Genomic DNA, 26632 nt, shown 5'->3' on the forward strand with positions numbered 1-26632 from the left:
ACCTCCCTCTCTCTCTGTAACCACCTGCAACATCCACAGAGCTCCCTATCTCTGTAACAGTCTCCAGACCCTATAGTCCACACTCCCTGTAACACCCTCCAACCCATATACACCTCCCAGTCTCCATAACCCCCTCCAAGCCCTTCAGACCTCCCTGACTCCGTAATCCCTACAACCCAAATAGACCTCCCTGTCTCTGTAACACCCTCCGGATCCCTGGAGACCTCCCTGTCTCTGTAACAGTCTACAGCCCCTGGAGACCTTCATGTCTCAGTAACCCACTCCAACCCCTATAAACCTCCTGTGTCTGTAAACCCCTTCAACCCCTACAGACCTTATCACCTCTGTAACCCGCTCCATCCCCTATAGACCTCCCTGTCTCTGTAACAGTCTACAGCCCCTGGAGACCTTCATGTCTCAGTAACCCACTCCAACCCCTATAAACCTCCTGTGTCTGTAAACCCCTTCAACCCCTACAGACCTTATCACCTCTGTAACCCGCTCCATCCCCTATAGACCTCCCTGTCTCTGTAACAGGCTCCAAACTGGTGAACTCTCCTCCTCGGGAAATGGGGTTTCAATGAAGGGTTTAAGGAATGCAGAGCCGGACAGTCTTCCTCATCGTACTCCGGATCACTGCTCAGGCTCGTGTCGGGGAGCTCGGATCCCTTGGTTAACTGGAGAACCAGGTAACCTGGACGAGTGTTTCCCTCTCCTGGCGGAGGTAGTGCCACCTCGACTTGTTACCTCCTCCCAATGGGACAGGATCCGGCAGGCATGGGGTGGCCAACTGGAACCTCGAACTGGGTCAGTTTAGTTGTTCAGTTGGCATGATTTTGTAAGGTCTACAGGACGGTGGGCAGTGTCTTGGGCCATTTTTACCCATTTTCTTGACATGCTTTAGCCAATGTATACCTGTGCATCCCGTTCATTCATTCCGCCAGCCCAGGGGACTGAGGTTGATAGGGGATTTATTACTTCATCTGGGAATTCCACCTCCCATATTTTTCCAAAGGGTCCCGAAGTCATGTACTACCCCAAAGGCAAAACAAGGGTCAATATAGATATTGGCGGTCTTCCGGGTGGCGAAGATACACGCCCGGGTTAACGCACAGGACTCACCTGCCTCAGAGGATGTGCCGAGGGGGAGGGCTGATGTTACTATCTCCTCTACATTCAGCCAACCATGGGGTTCATCAGGACCAGGGAGAGGCATTAAAGTGGAAGATTTAGGGCTGTTGCTGTGTGAAAAGAGAGGTTCGGTTTACATAGCAACATCACGTCTTAGCCGGTTCGGCGAGTTACGGTCAAATGCTGTTGCTGCTGAGTTGAGGAGTGGCAGCACTGAGTGGGGAGTGAGAACGGTGCAGCCATGATCTAAGACCAGTGGCGTGGCCTTTCCCACCATAATGATGGTGGCAGCCACGGAACGGAGGCAGGTAGGCATGCTGCAGACCTCAGGGGGCAAAAGGGTTGAATAGTCGGCTACAGACGACCAAAGTCCACCATGTTCTTGGGACACAACAACACTAGTAAAACCGTCCTTTTCATCCACAAAATGTGAGAAGGGCTTATTAAAGTTTGGTAGCCCTAGTGCAGGAGCCTGTGTCAGAGCTTATGTCAGGCCGGTGAAGGCCTTTTCCATTTCCTCTGTCCCGTGGATGATTTCAGGCGCAGTTTGTATCAAAGCCTCCTGAAGGGTCTTGTTGTAGATCCTGTATTCAGGGACCCAGTGCCTGCAATAGTTGGTCATGCCTAGAAAGGTCATCACCTGCTTCTTGGTGGAAGGCTTAGGAGCCTATGGGATGGCAGAATACGTTCAGGATCTAAACTTTGCATGCCCTCCTGTGATATCTGCTCCAAGTAGGTGACAACTGTTTGGCAGTACAGTAATTTAGACAGAGAAGCATTTATTTCCACTGCTACATTTATTTAAACTTTGAAGATTCATTACTTTTAGTGAAGGATTTATGATTAACCTTAGATATTGATAATCCAAGATGGCGGCGCGATGCAGCTTGCAGCGGCCACTCCAGAGCTGATTGTCTGTTATTTGTGAAGTGGGGTGCCGTGCACAATCATAATCAATTGAAAACTGACGTGGGAGCACAGAGAAACATCGGGTAATTCCAGGAAGACCTTCTTTGTTACTGCTGCTGCTGTGAAGTCCGGGACTCTGCTGGGAAGAGCAGACCCCAGTCCTCGGGGTCACGTTGCCGATGGCCATTTGTGGGGGCTGTCTTAATATGCCCGGCAGAGGATGGTGCTCAGAGAAGCTGTGCCGGAGCGGATGGTCGTCGGCTCGGAGGTTCGATGGACTCAGGTCACTTTCGGTGTGTACTTCATCTGCAAGGCTGGTTTCGATGGGGCTTCCATTGTGTGCTGCGTCTGTGAGGCTGAGTCGGGCGGCACCTTGGAAGTCCATAGTGGGGGTATTCCCTTCTGCCGCCGGTGTGGAATGGTGAGTCTGTCGGAACCCTGGGGACTTGTGGAAACTGTGGTGATTTCTTTTGAACTTACAGTCCTTTAACATCTTGGACTATTTTTACTGTGCCCATAGTCTGGTTTTTTTAATCAATTATGCCATCGTTTGCACTGTTGTAACTATATGTTGTAATTATGTGGTTTTGTGCAGGTATTGTAGCTTTAGTTTTTGGTTTTGTTTTGTCTGGTGGATTTGGAGCTCCTTTCCGGGGAACGTGCTAAGATGGTAGTGCGATATTAATACGCAGCAGCCTCTCCAGGCTCTGGATTGGGGATTGCCAAACGTTACGTGGATTTTCTAGTGTAGTCTGTTTTGTCATATGTTTTTGTGATATCATTCTGGGGGAACATTGTCTCATTTTTTTAACTGGATTGCATTTGTGGTTTCTAAAAGACAATAAACTGAATCTCTATCTGAATTTAATTACGATAGCTGGAACCCAAACTAGAAAGGAAATAAGATGTGGCAAAATTGTTTCTGAAACTGAAAAAAACTGAATTTACAAGGGAGGTAGAAGAAACTTATACTCCTGGAAGATTGTTCTATTGGTGCAAGTTACTAATACCAAAATTGGAATGGTGGGCTCTAAAACTGATAAATTGATGAATGCTAATGAAAAGCTTGAGAAAACTGTATCTGTCATTCAAGAATCTTTGAGGAATTTGGAATTTCAATATCAAACTCTTAAAATGGATACTAATAAAATTGGAAGGCAACAGTAGACAATACATCAAGTGATTAAAGAGAAGGAATTAACTTTCTCTACCATGGAAAAGAATATTGCTGAGGTTTTGTCAGAATTATCAAGAATTAAGAAGAAAACAGTCAATCTGGAAAGTAGAAGCTGTCTACTGGGTTTGCCTGAAAATATGGAAACTGGTGAGCCATTAGAGTTTTGTAGAGTATGTTATACTCACGTTTTAGTGAAACCTCTCCATTAATAGACAGGGCTCACCGAATCCCCCGCAACAAGCCATCGGTTGAGATGAAACCATGAGCGATGATTCTGTGTTTATGTTACTACAGAAGCAATTCTTCAAGATGCCAGGAAGTGGGGAAGTTAACTTACAATGGAGCGGAGTTTCGTTTAGTTGAAGATTTTGCCCTTGAAGTTTATGCAGAAAGAATTAAATATTGGGAAGTGATGGCAGAATTGTATAAGAAAAACCTTCGTCCATCGTTGCGCTATCCTGACTGATTGATAATTTTTCTGCCTAACGCTCGTCCTAAACATCTTGATTCTCCTGAGGAAGCTAGGAAGTTTCTCAACGAGTTTAAGTCTGTTGTGTAAGCAAATCTTTCATTGCCATTCTGCAAGCAACTCCAACACTTAATCCTTAGCTGACAATCGTGTGTAGTTGAATCGTTTAAATTTTAATCTATGTTCTATGTCTGTATAGTCATCACTTTGATTCTTGTATTTTTTCTTTAAGATTTGTATGAATTTAACATAAGTTGCAATATTTTATTTGTTTGAATCTATTTTTTCTGAATATATAATCAATTGAATTCAATCTTTAGTGGAGAATCATTTACAGCTCAGTCGTTAAAAGTTCAATTTACATTTTTTGTTAGTCCAAACATCATCTGGCAGTTTTTTTTCCTTCTGCTTTCTTTTAGGATCTCCAAGAGTTTAATATCAATCATATCTGTAGGCCCCTGGCAGGCCGTAGGCTCGCTCAGCTCACTTCCATCTAGGGGGAGCAGTCTTCGGCCCCGCCAAACAGGATAATCAGCTTGTGTGGATGCTGTGTGATGTCCCCACCCCGCCAAATAACAGACAGGACACCATACGTGATTAAATGATTACACTTTATAGATATTACTAGAACTAAGTGATTAATAACCATACAGTATATATGAAGGAAAAGAAAATAAAGAAAAGGCACCAACTTATCAAAGTCCAAACCACGTTGTGCACAACCGTTGGAGCTCAATTAATGAAGTCTTCTGGCCACCATTCGATCCCCTCCGTCCTCCTCGACTCGCAGCTCAGGACCATCTGAAGTGATCAACCAAGCACCCCTGGCATGTCTGTCTTCGTCTCCTCTCCTCACCGAAAACCTTGGCCTCGGACCCCTGCTTGGGGTCCACTCCATCACCCAGCTTACAGCATTGCATCCTCTCCCTCTCACCCCCTCACACTGACTCACCAAATGCCCGCCAACAATAGCTTACAGACCCAGAAGAGTGAATAACATCTATCCCAATTGGTTAACAAATGGATACAATCCCCGTTATCAGCAACTCTAAAGCCAAGCAAACTGCCAGAGAAAGCACTTATCATAAGAAAGTATTCCTACTTTTAACAAAACAAAGAAGCCATTTTGATTAACATACGCAGTAACAAAGAAAAAAGAATCCCCCTTACACCAATAAGAAACCCCCTTACATATCATATTACTTGGTTATATTTTTTCATGAATATGTTATCAAGGTTTATTTAAGATGACCGTGGTTAAACACATTTTAACCTCTCTGTTAGACATAATATTATAATATTTGGAATTTTTTCATTTTTTTTCTACACATCTGATGTTGTGTCTTGAGTCAGTGGTGTTAGTATATAACCTTTTTTTAAAAAAAAAGTGACTGCCTATTAGAGACAAAGGGTTCAGAGTGTGTAGTTAGCATGCTATTTACCTATTGGATGTTTTTTTGCTGGCTTTCGGGGGGGTGGGGCTATTAGCTTAGATTTTCTTGATTGCACAGTCTTGAGAGGTTTTCTTGTCAATCATGTTTTTTTTTCTTTCTGATTGAATCCATTCTGTTCCTCCCTACGGGTTTTGTTTGTCTCGGTGCACTAATTCTTTTTATAAATCCTTAAATTAAAGTCACAGTATGGATGTTAATTAAAATTAATATAATTTCCTTGAATCTGAATGGCTTGAATCAACCTATTAAGCGTAGAAAGGTCTTTAAGAAATTCAGAACATTTCAAGTCAATATTATTTTTGCACAAGAGATCCACACCCATAGAGAAGATGAAAATCTTTTTTTTAATTTTGGAAGGGTTCTCAGTATTACTCTCTGTCAATTTCAAAAAAATAGTGGAGTGTCTATTTTTATTAATTCTAAAGTCTCTTTTATGCATTTTAATACTGTTACTGACTTAATTGTTACTGGTTTGTTATGTTGTCAACAGGTGGCACTGGCATTTGTGTACTCAGCTAATGTAGATAGTCCTGATATTTTTAAGAGGTTATTTTCTGCACTGCCAAATTTAAATGAATATAAGTTGATTGTGGGCAGTGACTTTAACTGCTGTCTCAGTCCCTCAATTGAAAGGTCATCAACCAATCTGTGCCTTCCTAATAAGGCTGCATCCTGTATTAAATCCTTTTTACTAGAATACGGTGTGTTAGACATTCGGAAATTTCTACATCCTAAAGATAAAGATTTTTCCTTTTTTTCACATGTACATCATTAATATTCAAGAATTGATTATGTGTTGTTGGATACGCGTTTAGTATCCTTTGTTGTTGAATGTGCTTGTGACGTTATTGCGCTGTCAGATCATGCGCCCATGAAACTTACACTAAAGCTTTCTGATAACATACGGAAGGCAGCTCAATGGAGATTTAATGCTGCATTGCTCCATGATTCAACATTTCTAAGTTTTATAAAAGAGCAAATCACTTTATGAGGGTATGTCAAAATTGGTTATTTGAGATATGATGAAACCTTTTCTTAGGGGACATGTAATTTCATATTCAGCAGCTTTAAGAAAGAAAACTAAAGCGGAGCTTTTAGTGATTACTAACAGGATTAAAGAAATAGATAAAGTTTATTCAGTATTACCTACTGAAGATTTATATAAGGAAAGAGTGAAACTTCAAATACAGCATGACTTGCTAATGGTTTATCACATTGAGCAGCAACTTTTGAAATTGAAAAGTCATTTTTATATACATGGAGATAAATCAGGTAAACCGTTAGCTGCCCAACTTCAAGCAACTTTGACTGGAAGGCAGATTTTGAAAGTACGAAGATCTGACAGAACTGAAACATCTGATTGTCACGAAATTAATAAGGTTTTTTGTACTTTTACTCTAATCTTTATAAATCTGATTTTCCAGACAACGTCCCTTCCATGAATGAATTTCTGCAAAGATTGAATATACCCCAAATTTCTACCCAAGATATGATTACTTTAGATGCACCCATCAATCGAGAGGAAATAGTAAAAGTTATATCTTCTTTTCAATCTGGTAAATCTCCAGGACTGGAGGGATTTACAGTAGAATTTTTTAAGATGTTAACGGATATTCTTACCCCTTGTCTATGCCAAATTTCCACTCAATCTATATCTTCTGGGACCTTCCTGAAAACTCTTTATGAGGTATTAATTTCACTAATTCCTAAAAAAGGAAAAGATTTATTTGAATGTGTCTCTTACAGGCCAATTTCTTTATTAAATGTTGATTCAAAAATTCTTTCTAAGATTTTGTCCAACAGGCTAGAAAGTTAAAAATAATACAGGTTATTTCTAAGGATCAAACTGGATTTATTCATTTCATTTTCAATCTTTTTTTATTGATTTTAAACAAAAAAGGATACAAAACAGAGAAGAAGTTATAGCAAACACAAAATGCAAAAATTTACAAACAACAAAAGGGATATATACTGTCAAAGTCATATAAATAAAATATTAAGCTATTGTATATAAACAAGAAAACACAACTCCTGTTAGCAAATCATGGAAAAAAATGACTGGAAATTTTTATAATAAAGAGAAAAAAACCCTGCTAAACTAACCTAAAACAAAAAGAGAGCCTGGGCAGTCCATTTGAGACTAAAATTAGAAAAGAAAAAAAAAAAACATCCTTCTGGTCAGATATGAACCTTTGCAGATAAAGAGGTACAAAAAGAGAAAAAAAGAAAAAAATTACCTGAAGAGATTTTTAAACATTAAATCATATGAAAATATTGAATAAAAGGTCACCAGGCTTGCTCAAGATTAAAAGATGTGTCAAACATCCAGCTTCTAATTGTCTCCAAACTTAAGCAGGACATAATGGAGAAGAGCCAATGAGAATCAGTAGAAGGATTAGAGTCTTTCCAGTATAAAAAGATAGCTCTCCTAGCCAGTAAAATTGAAAAGGCTATCACATGTTGAGCGGAAGTAGGAACACTTCCTGTTTCCTCGGGAATAGTACCAAAGTTTGCCATAGGTGAATTGTAAGTACACACCTATGACTCTCGATAACGTTCTAAAAACATCCCTTCAAAATTTGTTTAACTTTGCACTGGTCCAAAACATACGAGTTAAAGTAGGCACCTCAGCATTGCATCTGTCACAGGTGGGGCTTATATTAGAGAAAATATGCACTAGTTTATCTTTTGATGTACGTGCCCTGTGTACTATCTTAAACTGAATTAGGGAATGATGTGCACAGATAGATGAATTATTAACTAGATAATATATTTTACTCCATTGATCGTCTGAAAGTGAATGCTGAAGTTTCATTTCCCAAGCACTTTTCACCTTATCATTAGGCATCATACATGCATTCATTAACTGTTTATATATAATGGCTATCAATCGTTTTTGAAGTGGTTTAAGCTGAAAAATAGCATGTTTCATATTTGGTAAATGAACGAATGGATAATTCGGTAAAAAAAATCACAAAAAGAATTCCTAACTCATAAGTATTTTAAAAAATGTGCATTAGATATATCATATTTATCCACTAACTGTGAAAAAGACATTAAATAATCCTCTAAAAACAAATCTAAAAACGTTTTTACTCCCCTGGTTTTCCATATTAAAAAAGCCTTATGCAGAGTTGATGGTTTAAAGAAAAAGTTAAAATGGATATTACTAGAGAGTACAAAGTTATTTAATTCAAAAAATCTACGAAACTGAAACCAAATTTTTCAAGTATGTTTAACAATAGGACTAAGATCTTGTCTACCTGTCCTGGAGAACAAAAAAGGAAGAGGAGCTCCTAATAAAGAAGCCAGAGAAATCCCCCTTACTGAATTCTCCTCCAAATGTAACCATGAAGGACAGTCCTGGTTATCTATACCATGAATCCAGAAGGTGATATAATGAATATTAATTGCCCAATAATAAAATCTAAAGTTTGGTAGCACCAGTCCTCCACTTTTTTTTGATTTTTGCAATAGAGATTTATTCACTCTGGAGCTTTTATTATTCCAAATATATGACAAGATCATGGAATCTATTCCATCAAAAATTTTTCAGAGCAAAAGATGGAACCGCTTGAAAAGTATATAAAATTTTTGGAAAAATAAACTTTTTATAGCATTTATTTGACCAATTCATGACATCCACATAGGCGAACTTAGAGAGAGTTTGTTGTGTATATTCAAATAGAGGAAAGAAATTATTCTTACATAGGTCTTTAAAATTTTTAGTAATTTTAATACCAACATAAGTAAAATAGTTTTAGCAATATTAAAAGGTATTTGTTCATAATAATCAGAGTAATTATTAATCGGAAATAATTCACTTTTATGTAAATTTAGTTTATATCCAGAGAAAATACTAAATTCAGTAAATATAGATAACATAAAGGGAATAGATTTCCTATCATCTGAAACGTAAACTTATAAATCATCCGCCTATAGCAAAACCTTATGTAGTTTATCCTCTCTTAATACCCTGCACAGAATTAGAATCCCTAAGAGCAATAGCATGTGGTTCTAAAACCAAATTAAATAATAAAGAACTGAGATGACAACCCTGATGGGTTCCTCTATATAGTCTAAGGAGACTTTTGATTATTAGTTATAATTGCAGCCACAGGGGCTTGATAAATCAGTTTAATCCAGGAAATAAATCCTGGACCTAAATTAAACCTCTTCAAAACCTGAAACAGATAAGGCCACTCCACCCTGTCAAAAGCTTTCTCTGCATCCAGAGACACAATACATTCAGATTCTTTAACTGAGGGGGAATAAATGATATTTAACACTTTGAATATTAAAATTTGAGTACCTATTTTTAATAAATCCAGTTTGATCATTTTAGATAACAGTAGGCAAACCATTCACAAATCTATTAGCTAAAATCTTAGAGAGAATTTTAAAATCTACATTCAGTAAGGAGATAGGTCTATAGGATGCACATTCTGATAAATCTGTTCCTTTTCTAGGAATCAATGAAATTAATGCCTCATAAAAAGTTTTTGGAAGATTCCCAGAGGATATAGAATCAGTAAAAGTTTGACAAAGATGTGGTATAATCATGTCATTGAAAGTCTTATAAAATTCCATCGTATAACCATTTGGTCCTGGAGCTTTCCCTAATTGCATAGAGGATAAAGCTTTGGCTATTTCCTTTTGTTTAATAGGTGCATGTAATATATTAATATCTTGAGTTGTAATTTTAGGTATATTTAACTTTTGCAAAAATTTATTCATAATAAATGTATTGTCAGATTTCAGATTTATAAAGATTGGAGCAAAAATCCATAAATATCTTATTAATTTCATAAGGATCTAACTTTTCAGTTCTATCTAGTCTACGTATTTTCAAAATCTGACTTCTGACCTTGCCTGCCTTTAACTGACCAGTCAAAGGTTTATCTGACCTATCTCCATGTATATAAAATAAACTTCTAGATTCAAAAATTTGCTGTTCGATGGGAGGGGTTAGAAGCAAATCATATTGTGTTTGAAGTTCAACCCTTTCCTTATATAGATCTTCAGTAGCTTTTACTGAATAGCTTTATCTATCTCTCTAATTTTATTAGTAAGCACTGACAATTCTGCTTTAGTTTTCTTTCTTAAAGCTGCTGAATATGAAATTATCTGTCCCCTAAGAAAAGATTTCATTGTATCCCATATAACCAAGTTTGACATTCCTTCAGTAGTATTAAATTCAAAAAGTATAGAAATTTGCTCCTTAATAAAACTAACAAAGGTGGGATCCTGTAACAATACAGGATTCAATCTCCACTGTGACATTTTCAAAAAACTATCAGAGAGCTTCAGGGTTAATTTCAGAAACGCGTGATCCAACAACCCAATGACATCATCCGCACACTCAACAACAGAGTATAGCAAGCATGTGTCTAGAAAAATGTAATCAATTCTAGAGTATTTATGATAAACGTGTGAAAAAAATGAAATACCTTTGTCATTAGGGTGTTTATACCTCCAGATATTAACCAGGTCATATTCTAGTAGAAAAGAATTAATACAAGCTGCCACTTTATTAGGAAGCAACGGATTGGTTGATGATCTGTCAATCGCTGGATTCAGACAGCAATTAATGTCACCACCCATGATCAGCTTATATTCATTCAGATTCGATAGCTCAGAAAAAAAGCTTCTTAAAAAATTCAGGACTGTCTAAATTAGGTGTGTGTACACACACCAAAGCTACCTTTTGATTGCATAATAAACCAGTAACAATTAAATATCTTCTAATCGAATCAGTAATAGTATTAAAATGTACAAAAGGGATTTTAGAGTTAACAAAAATAGATACCTCTAACTTTATTAGTCAATAAAGAATGAAATGAAGTGCCTTTCCAAAATTTGAAAAACTGGTCCTCATCCCATCTCCGTATAAGATTTTCTTGTGAAAAAATAATATCTGCATTGTGTTTTTAATTTCTTAAAAATATTTTTATGCTTAATAGGATGATTCACAGCATTCAGATTTCAAGAGATTATATTAATTTTATTAACATCCATGCTTAAGATTTAATTTAATATTTTATAAAGAAAATTATTCCTCAAGCACACATTAATCCAAAAGGAACAGATATGACTAGAAGGGATGACATATTTGAGAGAAAATGTCCATTAAAAGAACCACCCAATCGAGAAAGAAACCTATTCTTATAGCCCCCCCCCCCCCGCAAAGCCAGAGAAACAGCAACCAATAGGGTGATCGCATGCTAAGCTAATTACCCTTAACCCTATCCATTTTCCAGCTACGTATATTAAAATTGAAATATTCACCCCACCCATTTTCTCCATAATAAAAGAGACTAACAACTTTCAAATACTGCAATGTTAAGTCTAAGAATAATAAAAATGTAACTAGCGACGGCCATCTTAAATTCATCTATAGTATATTAATCATGTACTCAGAGAAAAGTAAATCCATGCAAATGAAGTTCTTTCTTTCAAAAAAAACTTACAAGTCATACAAAAAAACATATCAAACCTAAAACTATATTAATATTAAGACAAGTAAAGAATAGAAAAAGTAATTCAAGACAGATCCTATATGGATCTCTATAATATGATACTGTAAAGGTTCCCTACAAAGCAATTATGAATATTTACTAATTATTAACAAATAAAGAGAAAAATTAAGCCAGCCAAGTCCCATATGGATATTCAAAAAGCATAGAATAGACTTTGCTTAGGGCATCTATAAACATCTCATACATCAGAATTACCTATTCAGGTAACACTCAGCTTAACTTTGAGATTTTTAATATACTCACAGCCTTCATCAGAGGAGTAGATCCTCTGTGGCTGAGAATCAGCCGGGAAGATTATCAGTCGTGTTGGATACCAAAGGGATGGATGTAGATTTTTCTTATACATTTCGTTCATGACTTCCTGGTATTTTCTTCTTTCGACAAAAATTTCAGGAGGAAAATCTTCGACTAATCGAATTTCTGTTGATTTTAAAGATTATCTTTCACTTACTTCTGGCCTCTTGAATTATGGCTTCTTTAGTTGTATAATAATGCAAACAAAGTACGATTAGCCGAGGGTGTAATTCAGATGAACGCCAAAATCTTGTAACTCTGTGGACTCTATCGAGTAAAGGGTTTGCTTCAAGAGTCTCACTAAAAAGTGAGTACAGCATATCTGAGAAGAACTTTAACCAGGTTCAGTACTTTCAGGCAATCCTAGTATACGCAAATTCCTCTGACATGCTCTCCTGTCTAAATCAATCATTTTTTTCTTCATTTTTGATAGTTCCAAAGTAAGTTCATTAATTTTATTTTCCATCGAAGTCATCTTCACTTCTTGTTCTTTAATAGTTTGCCTGAATTGTTTGTGTTCATTTTCAATTCGATGTGTAGTCTGCTTGAGCATCTGAAATTGAAAGTCCAAATTATTAAAGATTCTTGGACATTAAAAATAGATTTTTCAAGCTTCCCATTGGTATCCGTCAGCTAATCAATCTTAATACTGAGCGATCCAAGTTGAAACTTCATATCTTGTATTGAAGAAACTATTCCTGCTAAAGTAACAGGTTCATCTGGTTTCTTTATTTGTTCAGTTTGTTCCGTTCCAAGAAAAGTCTTGCCACTTCTCAATTCAATACCAGATTGACTTCCAGCCATCATAATTAAATCATAAATCCTTCAACAAAACTAATAAATCATCAGGCTTAAAAGGAGTCTGTCAGTGGGATATAAAATATATTTTTAAAAAGTGAAGCCACTATAAAGCACGTCTCACTCCATGCACTGCAAAATGGAGTCTGGATTTATTAAGAATAGATATTTATATTTTAATATTTGGAGATTACTGAATATCATTTATTCCTCTCCATCGAAAGAACTTGAATGTGTTGTTTCTTGATGCAGAGAAAGCCTTTGATAGGGTAGAATGGCCCTATTTATTTCAGGTTTTAGAAAGCTTTAATTTTGGTCCATGCTTAATTTCTTGGATTAAATTGATTTATTAAGCCCCTTAGGCAGTCGATTATTATTTTTGATAACTAATAGTCAAAAATCTTCTTATTTTAGGTTATATAGAGGTGCCATTTAGTGTTGCCCTCTTAGTCCATTGTTAATTAATCTTGCTCGAGAACCTCTTGCTATTGCTCTTCAGGACTCCAATGAGGTTTTAGGTATTAAGAGCAGAGATAAAGTGTATAAGGTTTCATTGTACACAGATGACTTGTTAGTTTATATTTCAGATCCTAAGAAATTGATTCCTGCTTTGTTATCTATATTTTCTGAATTTAGTAGTTTTTCTGGATATAAATTAAATTTGCATAAAAGTGAGTTATTTCCTATTAACAATTATTTTGATCAATTTGACCAATTTCCTTTTAGTATTGCTATAAATAACTTTACTTAACTCGGTATTAAAATTACCAAAAAATTTGATGATCTGTATAAATATCTTTCTTCCATTAATTGAGTATACGCAGCAAGTAATTTCTAAATGGTCTCCTATGACATTATCATTACTTAGCCATATTAATGCTATTAAAATGATAGTGTTACTGAAGTTTTTATATGTATTCCAAGCAATCCTCTCTTTTGTTTCTAAACTGTTTTTGATAGAATAGACACTAAATTTTATCTTTTATTTGGAATAATAAAAATCCTAGATTGAGTTAACTTTTATTGCAGAAATTAAAAATGTATGGTGGTATGGCTTTGCCAAATTATAGATTGTACTACTGGGCAATTAACATTCGTTATATCACTTTTTGGATTCATTTTTCAGATATACATGACTGTCCCTCATGGGTGGATTTGGAGAAAAACTCGGTGAAGGGATGTCCTTTGCCTCTTTATTAGGAGCTCCTCTTCTGTTTTTGCTTTCTAAGATTGGTAGTCAAGATTTTAATCCTATTATTAAACATACATTAAGGATTTGGTTTCAGTTTCATAGATCCTTTGACTTTAATAACTTTGTTCTTTCTAGTAAAATCTATCTTAATTATTTTTTAAACCTTCAATTTTTGATCTGACCTTTTCAATTTGGAAAACCAAAGGAATCATAACTTTTTTAGATTTGTTCATGCGTAATTGCTTAATGTCTTTCACTCAGTTATTGGATAAATATGACCTATCTAATGTACTGTTGTAGATATTTTCAAATTGGGAATTTTCTACATAATTTACTGCCAGGTTTTCCCTTGGCTTATTCACCCAATATTATTGATACTCTTTTTCAGGTCAAACTGTTTCAAAAAGGACTGATAGCTATAATTTATAAATGGTTACTGAATTTGCATATGTTATCTGAAGATAAAATTAAAGCTGCATGGGAAATGGAGTTTCGAAAGTCACTTTTAGATCATCAATGGGATAGAATTTTTCATTTGGTAATATACCTCTTTTATTTGCGCCCATCACTCCTTGATACAGGTCAAGGTAGTGCATCGGGCGCATATGTCAAAGGACAAATTAGCCCATATTTTTTTCTAATATTAATCCTATTTGTCATAGAAGTAATATTGAGCTGGCTACTTTAACACATATGTTCTGGTCTTGTATCAAGTTAGATAACTTTTGGAAAGAAGTCTTTAAAACTTTATCAAAGGTTCTACATTTTGATTCTACAACTGAATTTATTTACAGCGATTTTTGGAATCATTCCATCAGAAGCAGGAGATATTCCTGATTCCGCTCAATAGATGATAGGTTTTACAACTTTATTGGCCAGGAGAGTAATTTTGATTAAATGGAAAGATCCTAATCCACCTACTGTTATATATTGGCTTACCTCCATTATACCCTGTTTAAATTTAGAGAAAATAAGAAGTCATTCATTTGATACATTCTCTAAATTTGAGGAAACTTGGCAATGTTTTATTCAATATTTTCATATGCTCTGACTTATGGCCCTTCCAGTTACCTTTTTGAAATTTTGGATTTGATCGGAAAGTTTCTCCTTGTTTTGTTTTTGCCTTCACTCTCAGTTTGAACTGCCCAGTTCCTTTTTCTTTTTTTTTTGTTTCTTTTTGTGTTTTGGGGTTTTTCCTGTACATTTCAATTAGAAAAGTTTCTTTATCTTTGTTTCTTTTTATGGATAAGAGGAGAATCAAATAACTTTCTCTTTATTATATACTATTATAGTAATACAATGTTTGATCTTGATAATGTTTATTTTTCCTTTTATTCAAACTTTTATTGGTATAGTTATTTGTGATTAATTCTCCTCTTGTTTATATATATATATATATATTTACTTAACTAATGAAAAGATTGATAAAGGAAAATAGCAAGCACCTCCTCCTCTTCAATCTGTATAGGTTCCATGACTTCACCATTTGTTTGTCTTGTTTCCATTGACTCCATGCCAGTTTCCTTTATAAATATAGTCACAAAAAAAACATTTAAGATCTCCCCCATTTCTTTTGGTTCCATACATAGCCGACCACTCTGATCTTCAAGAGGACAAATTTTATCCCTTACTATCCTTCTGCTCTTAGTACACCTGTAAAAGCTCTTTGGATTATCCTTCTCCTAAAGCAACCTCATGTCTTCTTTTAGCCCTCCTGATTTCTTTCCTAAGTATCTTTTTGCATATTTTATACACCTCAAGAACCTTATTAGCTCCCTGTTTCCTATACATGTCATATGTCTCTCTACTTCTTCTTTATCAGAGTTCCAATATCAGAAGCAAGCATTGTCTTCTGGAGACTTTCAAGCAGCAGTGGGTTCCACAAAGGCCGGGTCCATCCTGGGCATGGGACAAATGCTTTAATCAAGCTTTAATTTAAAAAAAGATGGGGAGAATATTGGGTGTAAAGCTAATCCCAGCTCATATCCCCCCACCCATTTAACCCTTCACTCATCTTCAGTTCAGCCTGTTGCTGCTAGAAGAAGTTTCTACATGTGCTGTCCCTTCTTTCCAAAAAATTGCCCATGATCATCTACAAACTCTCCATTAAGTATTGTTTATGGCTCTGTATGCTGGGAATTCTCTCAGTTCCATGTTTTATGTCACTCCTGTGAGTGGTCCTGAATCTGGTGCAAGAGCAGTAACCATGGGACTGTGACGGGCACAGACCTAGACTGGAACTGTGTGCAGTGTTCCAGAGTGAACCTGACACTGGAGATCCTGGGTCACAAAACTTCTCCCCCATTCATCAGCTCACAGATCAGGGTGATCAGGATGTCAATTCCCATCTTTTGACATGGCACATTCAGAGAGGGGAAACAAGGCAGAGTGGGGAGTAAGTTGTAGTGATGGGCAGTAATTTGGGATGACAGATTCAGCCTTCACTCAAGGGCAGCACTCCAAGATCTTGTTGTACTTCCCCTTTCCCTAACTTGACACCATTCAGATAGTAATCTGCCTTCCTGTTCTTGCCTCCAAAGTGGATAACCTCACATTTACCAATTACCAATGCATCTACGATTTCCAGAGCCACCTCCATAAGTACCCTGCGATGCAGACCATCAGACCTGGAGATTTATTAGCCTTCAGTCCCATCAGTCTACCCAACACCATTTTCTGCCTAATGTGAATTTCCTTCAATTCCTCCATTACCCTCAGTCCTCTGGCCACTATTACATCTGGGAGATTGTCTGTGTCTTCCCTAGTGAAGACAGGTCCAAAGTACCTGTTCAACTCATCTGCCATTTCCTTATTCCCCATAATAAATTCACCTGTCTCTGTCTTCAAGGGCCCAACTTTGGTCTTAACTAATTTTTTCCTCTTCACATACCTAAAGAAGCTTTTACTATCCTCCTTTATATTCTTGGCTAGCATACCTTCATACCTCATCTTTTCTCCCCATATCGCCTTATTAGTTATCTTCTGTTGCTCTTTAAAAGTTTCCCAATCCTCTAGCTTCCCACTCATCTTTGCTATGTTATCATTCTTCTCTTTTATTTTTATACTGTCCTTGATTTACTTTACTTTACTTTATTTTATTGTCACCAAACAATTGATACTAGAGCGTACAATCATCACAGCGATATTTGATTTGCGCTTCGCACTGCCTGAAATACAAATCAAAGTAAGTATAATAAAAATTTAAATTATTAATCATAATTAGAAAATAAAAAAGGGAAAGTAAGGTAGTGCAAGTCAGATCCGGATATTTGGAAGGTACGGCCCAGATTGGGGTCAGGATCTATTCAGCAGTCCTATCACAGTGGAAAGAAGCTGTTCCCAAAAGTACAAATCTTCAAGCTCCTGAACCTTATTCCGGAAGGAAGAGGGACAAAAAGTGTGTTGGCTGGGTGGATCGTGTCCTTGATTATCCTGGCTGCAATGCTCCTACAGCATGCAGTGTAAAGTGAGTCCAAGGATGGAAGATTGGTTTGTGTGAAGCGCTGGGCTATGTTCACGATCTTCTGCAGCTTCTTCCAGTCTTGGACAGGACAACTTCCATACCAGGTTGTAATACACCCTGGAGGAATGCTTTGTACAGTGTACCTATAAAAATTAGTGAGGGTTTTAGGGGACAGGTCAAATTTCTTCAGCTTTCTCAGGAAGTAAAGGCACTGGCGGGCCTTCTTGGCAGCGAACTCTGCTTGGTTAGACCAAGTCAGGTCATTTGTGATATTCACCCCGAGGAATTTAAAGCTTTTGACCTGTTCCACCTGTGCACCACCGACATCGATGAGGTTGTGAGGTCCACTACTCCTTCTGAAGTCAACAACCATTTCCTTCATCTTGTTGACGTTAAGGGATAGGTTATTGTCTTCGCACCATGCCACCAGGTTCTTAACTTCCTCTCTGTACTCATAATACACTCACGGTTTCCGGTTAAGGAATACCTGGATCGTCTTGTGAGACACACAGTCCTCTGTGCATTTCCTTTGTCTGCCATGGTCCCTCCTACTCCCATTAGGATCTTTCTTCCTCTGGAATTAACTGATCCTGCACCTTCTGAATTATTCCCAGAAATACCTGCCATTGTTGTTCCACTGTCATCCCTGCTAGGGTATCCTTCCAGTCAACTTTGGCCAGCTCCTCCCTTATGGCTCCATAGTCCCCTTTGTTCAAATGTAATACTGACACTTCTGATTTTCCCTTCTTTCTCTCAAATTGTAGATTAAAGCTTATCATATTATGGTCACTACTTCCTAATGGCTCCTTTACCTTGAGTCCCTTATCAAATCCGGTTCATTACACAACACTAAATCCAGAATTGCCTACAAATATATCCTTCAATTCATAAAATCTGAAGTATGTGATTTTTCAATTTTCTAAATATTCACAGTATGCACATTACAGAAAAATTTAAAGTGCTGTGATGTTTCCAGGCCATTTAAAACATTCCTGTTCAGAACAATGGTTGGTCCACGCAGTTGTAAAAAATGTTTGAGTGTATGTTGATATCCAGCCTGATCTCAGCTTCCTACCGTGGCTCCATCCCTGTAGATGACAGTGTTTTAATTCACCTGTGTCCCATTTGAATGGAGAATGGAGCTGAGGTGTAGTGGGGCTGAGGCAGTGCAGGGCTAGGGGAGATTAGGCTGCTGGGCAAGTGCCTCTGGGGAAATGCACCGGGGTAGGGTGTGCACAGTACATTGAGCGAGGTGGGGGTCACTTTATCAGGTACACTCGTACACCCTGCTCGTTCACGTAAATGTCTAATCAGACAATCCTGTGACTACAGAAAGTTGTAAACACAACCATCATGGGCACTAGCCTCCCCAACAATGAGGACACCTTCAAAAAGTGGCATCTGCCATTAAGTACCCCGCCACCCAGCACATGCCCTTTTCTCATTGCTTCCATCAGGGAGGAGGTACAGGAGCCTGAAGTCACACATTCGACATTTCAGGAAAAGCTTCTTCTCCACCACCATCAGATTTCTGAATGGACAATGAACCCATGCACTCTGCATCACTAGTTTGCTCTCGTTTTGCACAACAATTGTTATGATGTATGCCAGTGATATTGAACCTGATTCTGATTCTGTTCTAATTGTACATGTTTGTACCACACTCCTCCCCGTGTGCTGTTTCTACAGGCTCGGGGCCACAGGGTCACCCTGCACGGCCACTGGCCTCATCTCCAGGGATGCAGTGGGTGTGTTCCCCCAGCCCTGCACTGTCACAGCCTCACTACACTGGGACCCTGAGCCCAACTCTGGACACAGGCAGACAGTGGGAACACGCAGGATCTGCCCTCACCCATTCATCCAGACCCCTCCACAGTTTCACTCACCGTACACCTTAAGTTGGATACGCTCTCTGCGTTCATCTCCTGAATCTCCTGCTGTAACAATGACCTCATATTCATCAGCATCCTCTTTCCTCAGATCATGGATTTCCAGGCTGAAGTTTCCGAAATGAAGAGTTATTCGGTTGTTGTAATTGCTATTAAAGTATTTAATCGATCCTTCCAAGTATCGTGCTATCTTTGTGCTGGGTGATGATCTTTTCCACACAACCTCATCCATGTCCTGTCTGACTGGGATCGAAGGAAACAAGGAAACCGAGTGTCCCAGGACTCCATTCACGATGGCAGGGGAAGCTCCAGTCCTGGCTGAGGAGACAAGAGGAGGCAGTCAGAGTGTGAGCTCAGTGACTGGAGGAGGAATCAGAGATTGCAGAATCACAGACACAAGGGCAGGCCATGCGGCCCATTGTCTGGTTTCTGGCCCACGAGTGATCTGCCCCACAGGCCAGTGGAGTTCAGAGTTCAACTCTGGCATCCTGTGTAAGCAAGTTTGTCCATTCTTATCGTGAGTGTGTGTGTCTCCTCCCACTGCCCAAAGACATACCCGTTAGTAGGTCAATTGCTCACTGTAAATTGTCCTGTGGTTAATCTCGGGATAACTAGTTGGGTAGCTCGTCTGGTCATAAGGACCTGTTCCAAGCCAATAAATAAATGATAAGGGTAAATGGGAGGGTGTGAGCCTTGTGGAGGAAGAGATTTCTGAAAATGGTGAAAGGCATAAATGGTGAGGTGGAGAATCGAATACGAGAGAGTCTGAGGTTGGTATCTTTGGAATAGAGATGGACATTAGAAATGGTTTAAAGCAGGGATGAGGTTGCTTATTTCATGTCAGTCATAATGTAGGCCCGGGGACAATTAATTAAATTAAAGACATATGCAAAGTGGTCATTCAGTAATCTGGGAATTTTAACAGGGAAAGTTACGAACATCTCATTTCTGTACTGTATAAAAGGAGGAACTTTCTGCTGCTCATTTGGAGTCCAGGATGCCCCGATTATTAGACAGACTCCCCATGATGTATTTTGCAAATCAAGTGGGTTTGATCCTAATCTTCTTGGAGTCCACATTTATTTGTCTGATCAAGATGGTTGGTTTGGGCAACAGTAGGAGTTAAAAGCACAAGAAGGGCTGTAGACACGGGAAATGCAAATCAACACAGACAAAATGCTGGATGGACTCATCAGCTCAGACAGCATCTGTGCAAATGAATAAATACTCAATGTTTTGGGCCAAGGCACTGTTTCAGGACTGAGAGGGAAGGGGGAAGATGCCAGAATGAAAAACGTGAGGGGAGGTGAAAGAGGCGAACTGGAAGGTGATAGCTGAAGCCAGATGGGTGTGGAAGGTCAAGTGCTGGAGAAGAAAGAATATGACAGGGAAGGAGAGTGGACCAATGGAGAAAGGGGAAGTGAAGGTAGCCTGGGGGAAGTAATAGGCTGGTGAATAACGGTGAGACTGGGGAATGGGGGAGATCAAATTGCTTACCAGAAGGAGAAATCAATGTTCATGCTATCAGGTTGGAGGGTACCCAGACGGAACACAAGATTTCAAAACAAGAATGGGAATTGTAATTAAAATGTTTAGGCACCAGGAAGTCCCACTTGTGGCTACTGGTGCAGAGTTGCTCAATGGAAGGAGCTCACAATATACGATGTGTCTCACCAATGTCGAGGAGACAGGCCTAATGGTAGGGTCCATGGAACCCCAGCTGTAGAGAATGTTGAGCGTCAAATCCCAGAAGATCAGCAGATTCTGAAATACTCAAACCACCCCATCTAGCACCAACAATCATTCCACAGTCACAGTTCTTCCCCATTCTGATGTTTGGTCTGAACAACAACTGAACCTCTTGACCGTGTCTGCATGCTTTTAAGCATTGAGTTGCTGCCTCATGATTGGCTGATCAGATATTTGCATGAATGTTCTGGTGTACAGGTTCACCCAATAACGTAGCCATTAAGTGTACAATAAAGAGGGTGAGTAAAATCAGAGCTCATGGCATTGGTGAGTAAAATCAGAGCTCATGGCATTGGTGAGTAAAATCAGAGCTCATGGCATTGGTGAGTAAAATCAGAGCTCATGGCATTGGTGAGTAAAATCAGAGCTCATGGCATTGGTGAGTAAAATCAGAGCTCATGGCATTGGGGGCAGGGTTTCAACATGGATAGAAAACTGGTTGGCAGATAGAAAGCAAAGGGTAGCAGTGAATGGGTGTTTCTCGGACTGGCTGGAGGTGACAAGTGGGGTACCACAGGGCTCTGTATTGGGACCACAGCTCTTTACGATTTATGTCAATGATTTAGAAGAGGGCATTGAAAACTATATCAGCAAGTTTGCTGACGATACTAAACTGGGTGGCAGTGTGACATGCGAAGAGGACGTTAGGAGAACACAGGGAGACTTGGATAGGCTGGGTGAGTGGGCAGATACTTGGCAGATGTCATTCAATGTGAATAAATGTGAAGTTATCCACTTTGGAAGCAGGAACAAGAGGGCAGAGTATTGTCTGAACGGTGTAGAGTTAGGAAAGGGAGAAATGCAAAGAGACCTAGGAGTCCTAGTTCACCAGTCAATGAAGGTGAATGAGCAAGTGCAACAGGCAGTGAAGAGGGCAAATGGAATGTTGGCCTTTGTTACAAGGGGAATTGAATACAAGAGCAAGGATGTCCTTTTGCATTTGTACAGGGCCCTGGTGAGACCACACCTGGAATATTGTGTACAGTTTTGGTCTCCAGGTTTAAGGAAGGACATTCTGGCAGTTGAGGAAGTGCAGCGTAGATTCACTAGGTTGATTCCTGGGATGGCAGGGCTGTCTTACGCAGAGAGATTGGAGAGATTGGGCTTGTACATGCTGAAATTGAGGAGATTGAGAGGGGATCTGATTGAAACGTTTGAGATAATTAAAGGATTTGATAGGATTGAGGCAGGAAATATGTTCCAGATGTTGGGAGAGTCTAGTACCAGAGGGCATGGATCGAGAATAAGAGGTCAGTTATTTAAAACAGAGTTGAGGAAGAGCTTCTTCTCCCAGAGAGTTGTGCAGGTGTGGAATGCACTACCTCAGAAGACGGTGGAGGCCAATTCTCTGGATGCTTTCAAGAAGGAGCTAGATAGATATCTGATGGATAGGGGAATCAAGGGATATGGGGACAAGGCAGGGACTGGGTATTGATAGTGAATGATCAGCCATGATCTCAGAATGGCGGTGCAGACTCGAGGGGCCGAATGGTCTACTTCTGCACCTATTGTCTATTGTCACATGATAATAGTGGGAAACACTACTGAATATGACTTGTCCAGATTTTCAGAACTCTTTCAGGTAAGTGCTATACAGGAAGTTCATCAACTAAGTGAGACTGCCTGGAACTGCAGATAATTCTGTGTATCTGAGAAACAAAAGTGAATAAACCTTTACAATTTTCATTATGGAGTACTGTAAGGACAATGTTTCTGTCCCAGACTATCCACAGTCATATCAGTGTGGATACCGTAGGGACATTGTTTCTGTCCCAGACTATCCACAGTCATATCAGTGTGGATACCATAGGGACATTGTTTCTGTCCCAGACTATCCACAGTCATATCAGTGTGGATACCATAGGGACATTGTTTCTGTCCCAGACTATCCACAGTCAAACCAGTGTGAAATTCTTTAAAGACATTGTTCACACCCCAGACTATATCCAGTCATATCTGTGACCGAGATGAGAACACCAAACCTAATATTTTCAATTTTGCCAATGATGACAAATAAATTAAGATTTAGAGTTGTATTGTGAGTGCGAAGACATATTAAGACAATAGACAGGCTGTGTGGGTGAACAAGAGCATGACAGATGGAGGACAATGCTGAAAAACATGAAGTTATCCTCGATAGAAAAGACAAAATTACTATGTTTAGGAAGTGTTTTTCAAAGGAAATAGATCCCCTTTGTACATGTCATGGGGAATCAATGTTGAGATGCAGAAAGCAATTTGGAAGGCATAAACACAAGAAATTCTGCAGAGCTAGAAATTAGAGTGTGGAGGGTGATGAGTGAGAGTGAGTGTCACTCGGGCATTGGAACTGAAGATTAAAATGTTATGGACTTGAAGGTTACCATGACAAAGCTTGACCTCAATGACAGCAGAGGGTCTCTCTGCAGACTTCACCATCTCTCCGTCCTTAATGACAACAGAAATTCAGTAAATGTCTGCGGGTAAGGCTCTGCTGCCTTTATTGGGAATGGGAATGTGGTTGGGCCTCTGCTCCCTTTATTGCGAGTCACAATGGGGTTGTGTCTCTGCTTTCCTTATGGGGGAGTCAGAATGGGGTTGGAGCTCTGCTCACTTTAAGGGGAATCCAAATAGAGGTGGGTCTCTACTCTCTTTCTGGGGAGTCAGAATGGGGGTGGGGCTCTGCTACGTTTATGGGGAGTCGGAATGGGGGTGGGTCTTTGCTCTCTTTATTGAGAGGCAGAATTGGGTTGGGGCTCTGCTGTCTTCATGGGGAGTCGGAATGGGGTTGGGACTCTGCTTCCTTTATCAGGAGTCGGAATGGGGATGGGACACTGCTCTCCTTATCGAGACCACCCAGTGCTGAACACAGATCAATACCCTCTGCCCAGGATAGAGGATACCTTTGCAAACCTTTCTGGAGGAAAACACTTCTGCAAAGTGGACTAAGCTAAGGCCTACCTACAGATGGAGATGAAAGAAAAGTTCAAAGTGTTTCTCACCATAAACCCTCACAAAGTGCTTTATCACTATAATAGGGTAATTTTTTTTAGAGTAGCATCTGCCCCTGTACTCTGGCAGAAAGCTATGGACTAGGTGTTGCAAGACTGTGCAGGAACTCAGTGCTACCTGGATGGTTTAATTGGGACCAGTCAGGTTGACAAGCAACATCTCCAAAACCAAAAGACAGTGTTAAAAAGATCAGAAGATTATGGGCTCAGTGAATGATGCAACATGTGTGAATTCTTTCAACTGAGCATCGAATACTGTGGTCACACCATTGACACACAAGTGTTACACAAGGGTACAGGGTAAATTCATGCAGTGGTGGATGTCCAAGGCCAAAGGACGTACCTCAGTTACAGTTCTTTTTGTGATTTGTCAATTAATATAAAAGGTTCCTGCTAATCCTGGCTACTGTGTTCCACCCTTTGAACTCCATCTGCCACTTCTCAGCCCAACCCTACATCCTATCAGTGTCTCTCTGCAATCTTCAACAACACCACCGACCTTTGTGTCATCTGCAAACTTGCCAACCCACCCTTCTACCCCCACATCTAGGTCGTTAATAAAAATCACGAAACGTAGAGGCCCCAGAACCCATCCTTGGGGGACACCACTAGTCACAACCCTCCAATCTGAATGTACTCCCTCCACGATGACCCTATACTTTCTGCAGGCAAGCCAATTCTGAATCCATCTCGCCAAACGTACCTGGATCTCATACATGCTGACTTTCTGAATAAGCCTACCGTGTGGAACCATGTCAAAAGCCTTACTAAAATCCATGTAGATCACATCTACTACACTACCCTAATCTATATGCCTGGTTTCCTCCTCAAAGAACTCTATCAGGCTTGTTAGACACGATCTGCCCTTCACAAAGCCATGCTGACTGTCCCTAATCAGACCATGATTCTCTAAATAATCATAAATCCAAGCTCTAAGAATCTTTTCCAACAGCTTTCCCACTACAGATGTAAGGCTGACTGGTCTATAATTACCTGGATGATCCCTACTACATGTAGTGTTCTCGCACAGGTGCAAAAACTCTGAACTAAACACCAAGTATAAACCGGAGTCAATGAGGTGCAGTCCCAGTAAGATTAATTGTTTACTGTTCACTCTTCCACATTAACGTATGGTGAAAACTGTTGATAAAACAATACAAAATATATATAGTTTCCTTCTTGGCATCACACTTACATCATAAATACTTGCAGAAATAAAACCAAAACAAACTATATTACATTAAAGTACAACACACTGTCAATCTACCTACGCCATCAACTGCTTTAAGTACTTTAACACAAACTATCCGCAACTCTTCAAATAACAAAGTACATCAACTTTATCAACCGTCATTCCTTTTAACAGAATCAGCGTTAACATTTTTACTTCAACATATCGATTATCTTATGAACTTAAGGCATTGCTTCTATAATGTTTCTAGTGCGAAGAAAGAAAACTTTTCTCGCGCTGATCCTGCACACACAAGCCCCCTCCTTCCCGTTTCTCCAAACCTGTATTTTCCCACAAGACCCAGCGAAACTGGGTGTGATGTCATCACTTGCCGTGATATAGCACAGACAATGAATTTACTTTCAACAACCTTAACTTCAACTAGAAAATGATTACAAATTACTAAAGTGAAAATATAATAAACTAATTGAATGCCTTAAGGGCAACACACTCCCTTTTTGAACAAGGGGACAACATTTTTTTCCCTCCAATCCTCTGGTACCATTCCCGTGGACAACGAGGACATAAAGATCTTAGCCAGAGGCTCAGCCATCTATCCCCTTGCCTCATGGAGCAGCTTGGGGAATATTCTCTCAGGTCCCAGGGACTTATCCATTCTAATCCGTCAGATGGTCTGCATCCCAGTGTGCTTAAGGATGTAGCCCAAGAAATAGTGGATGCATTAGTGATAATTTTTCAGAACTCCTTAAGTTCTGGATTCGTTCCTCAGGATTGGTGGGTGGCTAATGTAACCCCACTTTTTAAAAAAGGAGGGAGAGAAAAACCAGGGAATTATGGACTGGTTAGTCTGACATCGGTGGTGGGGAAAATGCTAGAGTCGGTTATCAAAGATGTGATAACAGCACATTTGGAAAGAGGTGAAATCATCGGACAAAGTCAGCATGGATTTGTGAAAGGAAAATCATGTCTGACGAATCTTATAGAATTTTTTTGAAGGTGTAACTAGTAGAGTGGATAGGGGAGAGCTAGTGGATGTGGTGTATTTAAATTTTCAAAAGGATTTTGACAAGGTCCCACACAGGAGATTAGTGTGCAAACATTAAGCACACGGTATTGGGGGTATGGTATTGATGTGGATAGAGAATTAGTTGGCAGACAGGAAGCAAAGAGTGAGAGTAAACGGGACCTTTTCAGAATGGCAGGCAGTGACTAGTGGGGTACCGCAAGGCTCAGTGCTGGGACCCCAGTTGTTTACAATATATATTAATGATTTAGACGATGGAATTAAACGCAGCATCTCTAAGTTTACGGATGACACAAAGCTGGGCGGCAGTGTTAGCTGTGAGGAGGATGCTAAGAAGATGCAGGGTGACTTGGATAGGTTAG

General features: G+C 39.2%; 1 protein-coding gene across 3 annotated transcripts in view; it reads right to left on the reverse strand.

The window, feature by feature from the left end:
• Positions 1-4278: 4278 nt before the first annotated feature.
• LOC132395726 (SLAM family member 5-like) overlaps positions 4279-26632 on the reverse strand; it is a 42301-nt gene continuing 19947 nt past the window's right edge. The window contains exons 4-7 of one of the 3 annotated variants that reach the window (XR_009512729.1): positions 19313-19633; positions 15409-15486; positions 10836-12526; positions 4279-10790 (exon numbers count right to left, since the gene is read on the reverse strand). Coding sequence is in view for 2 of the 3 variants with exons in the window: in XM_059972680.1 (XP_059828663.1) it covers positions 15443-15486; positions 19313-19633 (365 nt within the window). In the remaining variant the exon portion in view is untranslated. Of the gene's footprint in view, positions 12527-15408; positions 15487-19312; positions 19634-26632 lie in introns of all 3 variants that reach the window. The other 2 variants (XM_059972680.1, XM_059972681.1) reach the window with 2 other exon arrangements.

Source organism: Hypanus sabinus, chromosome 6, assembly GCF_030144855.1.
Source record: "Hypanus sabinus isolate sHypSab1 chromosome 6, sHypSab1.hap1, whole genome shotgun sequence".
In the NCBI taxonomy this organism is placed as follows: domain Eukaryota; kingdom Metazoa; phylum Chordata; class Chondrichthyes; order Myliobatiformes; family Dasyatidae; genus Hypanus; species Hypanus sabinus.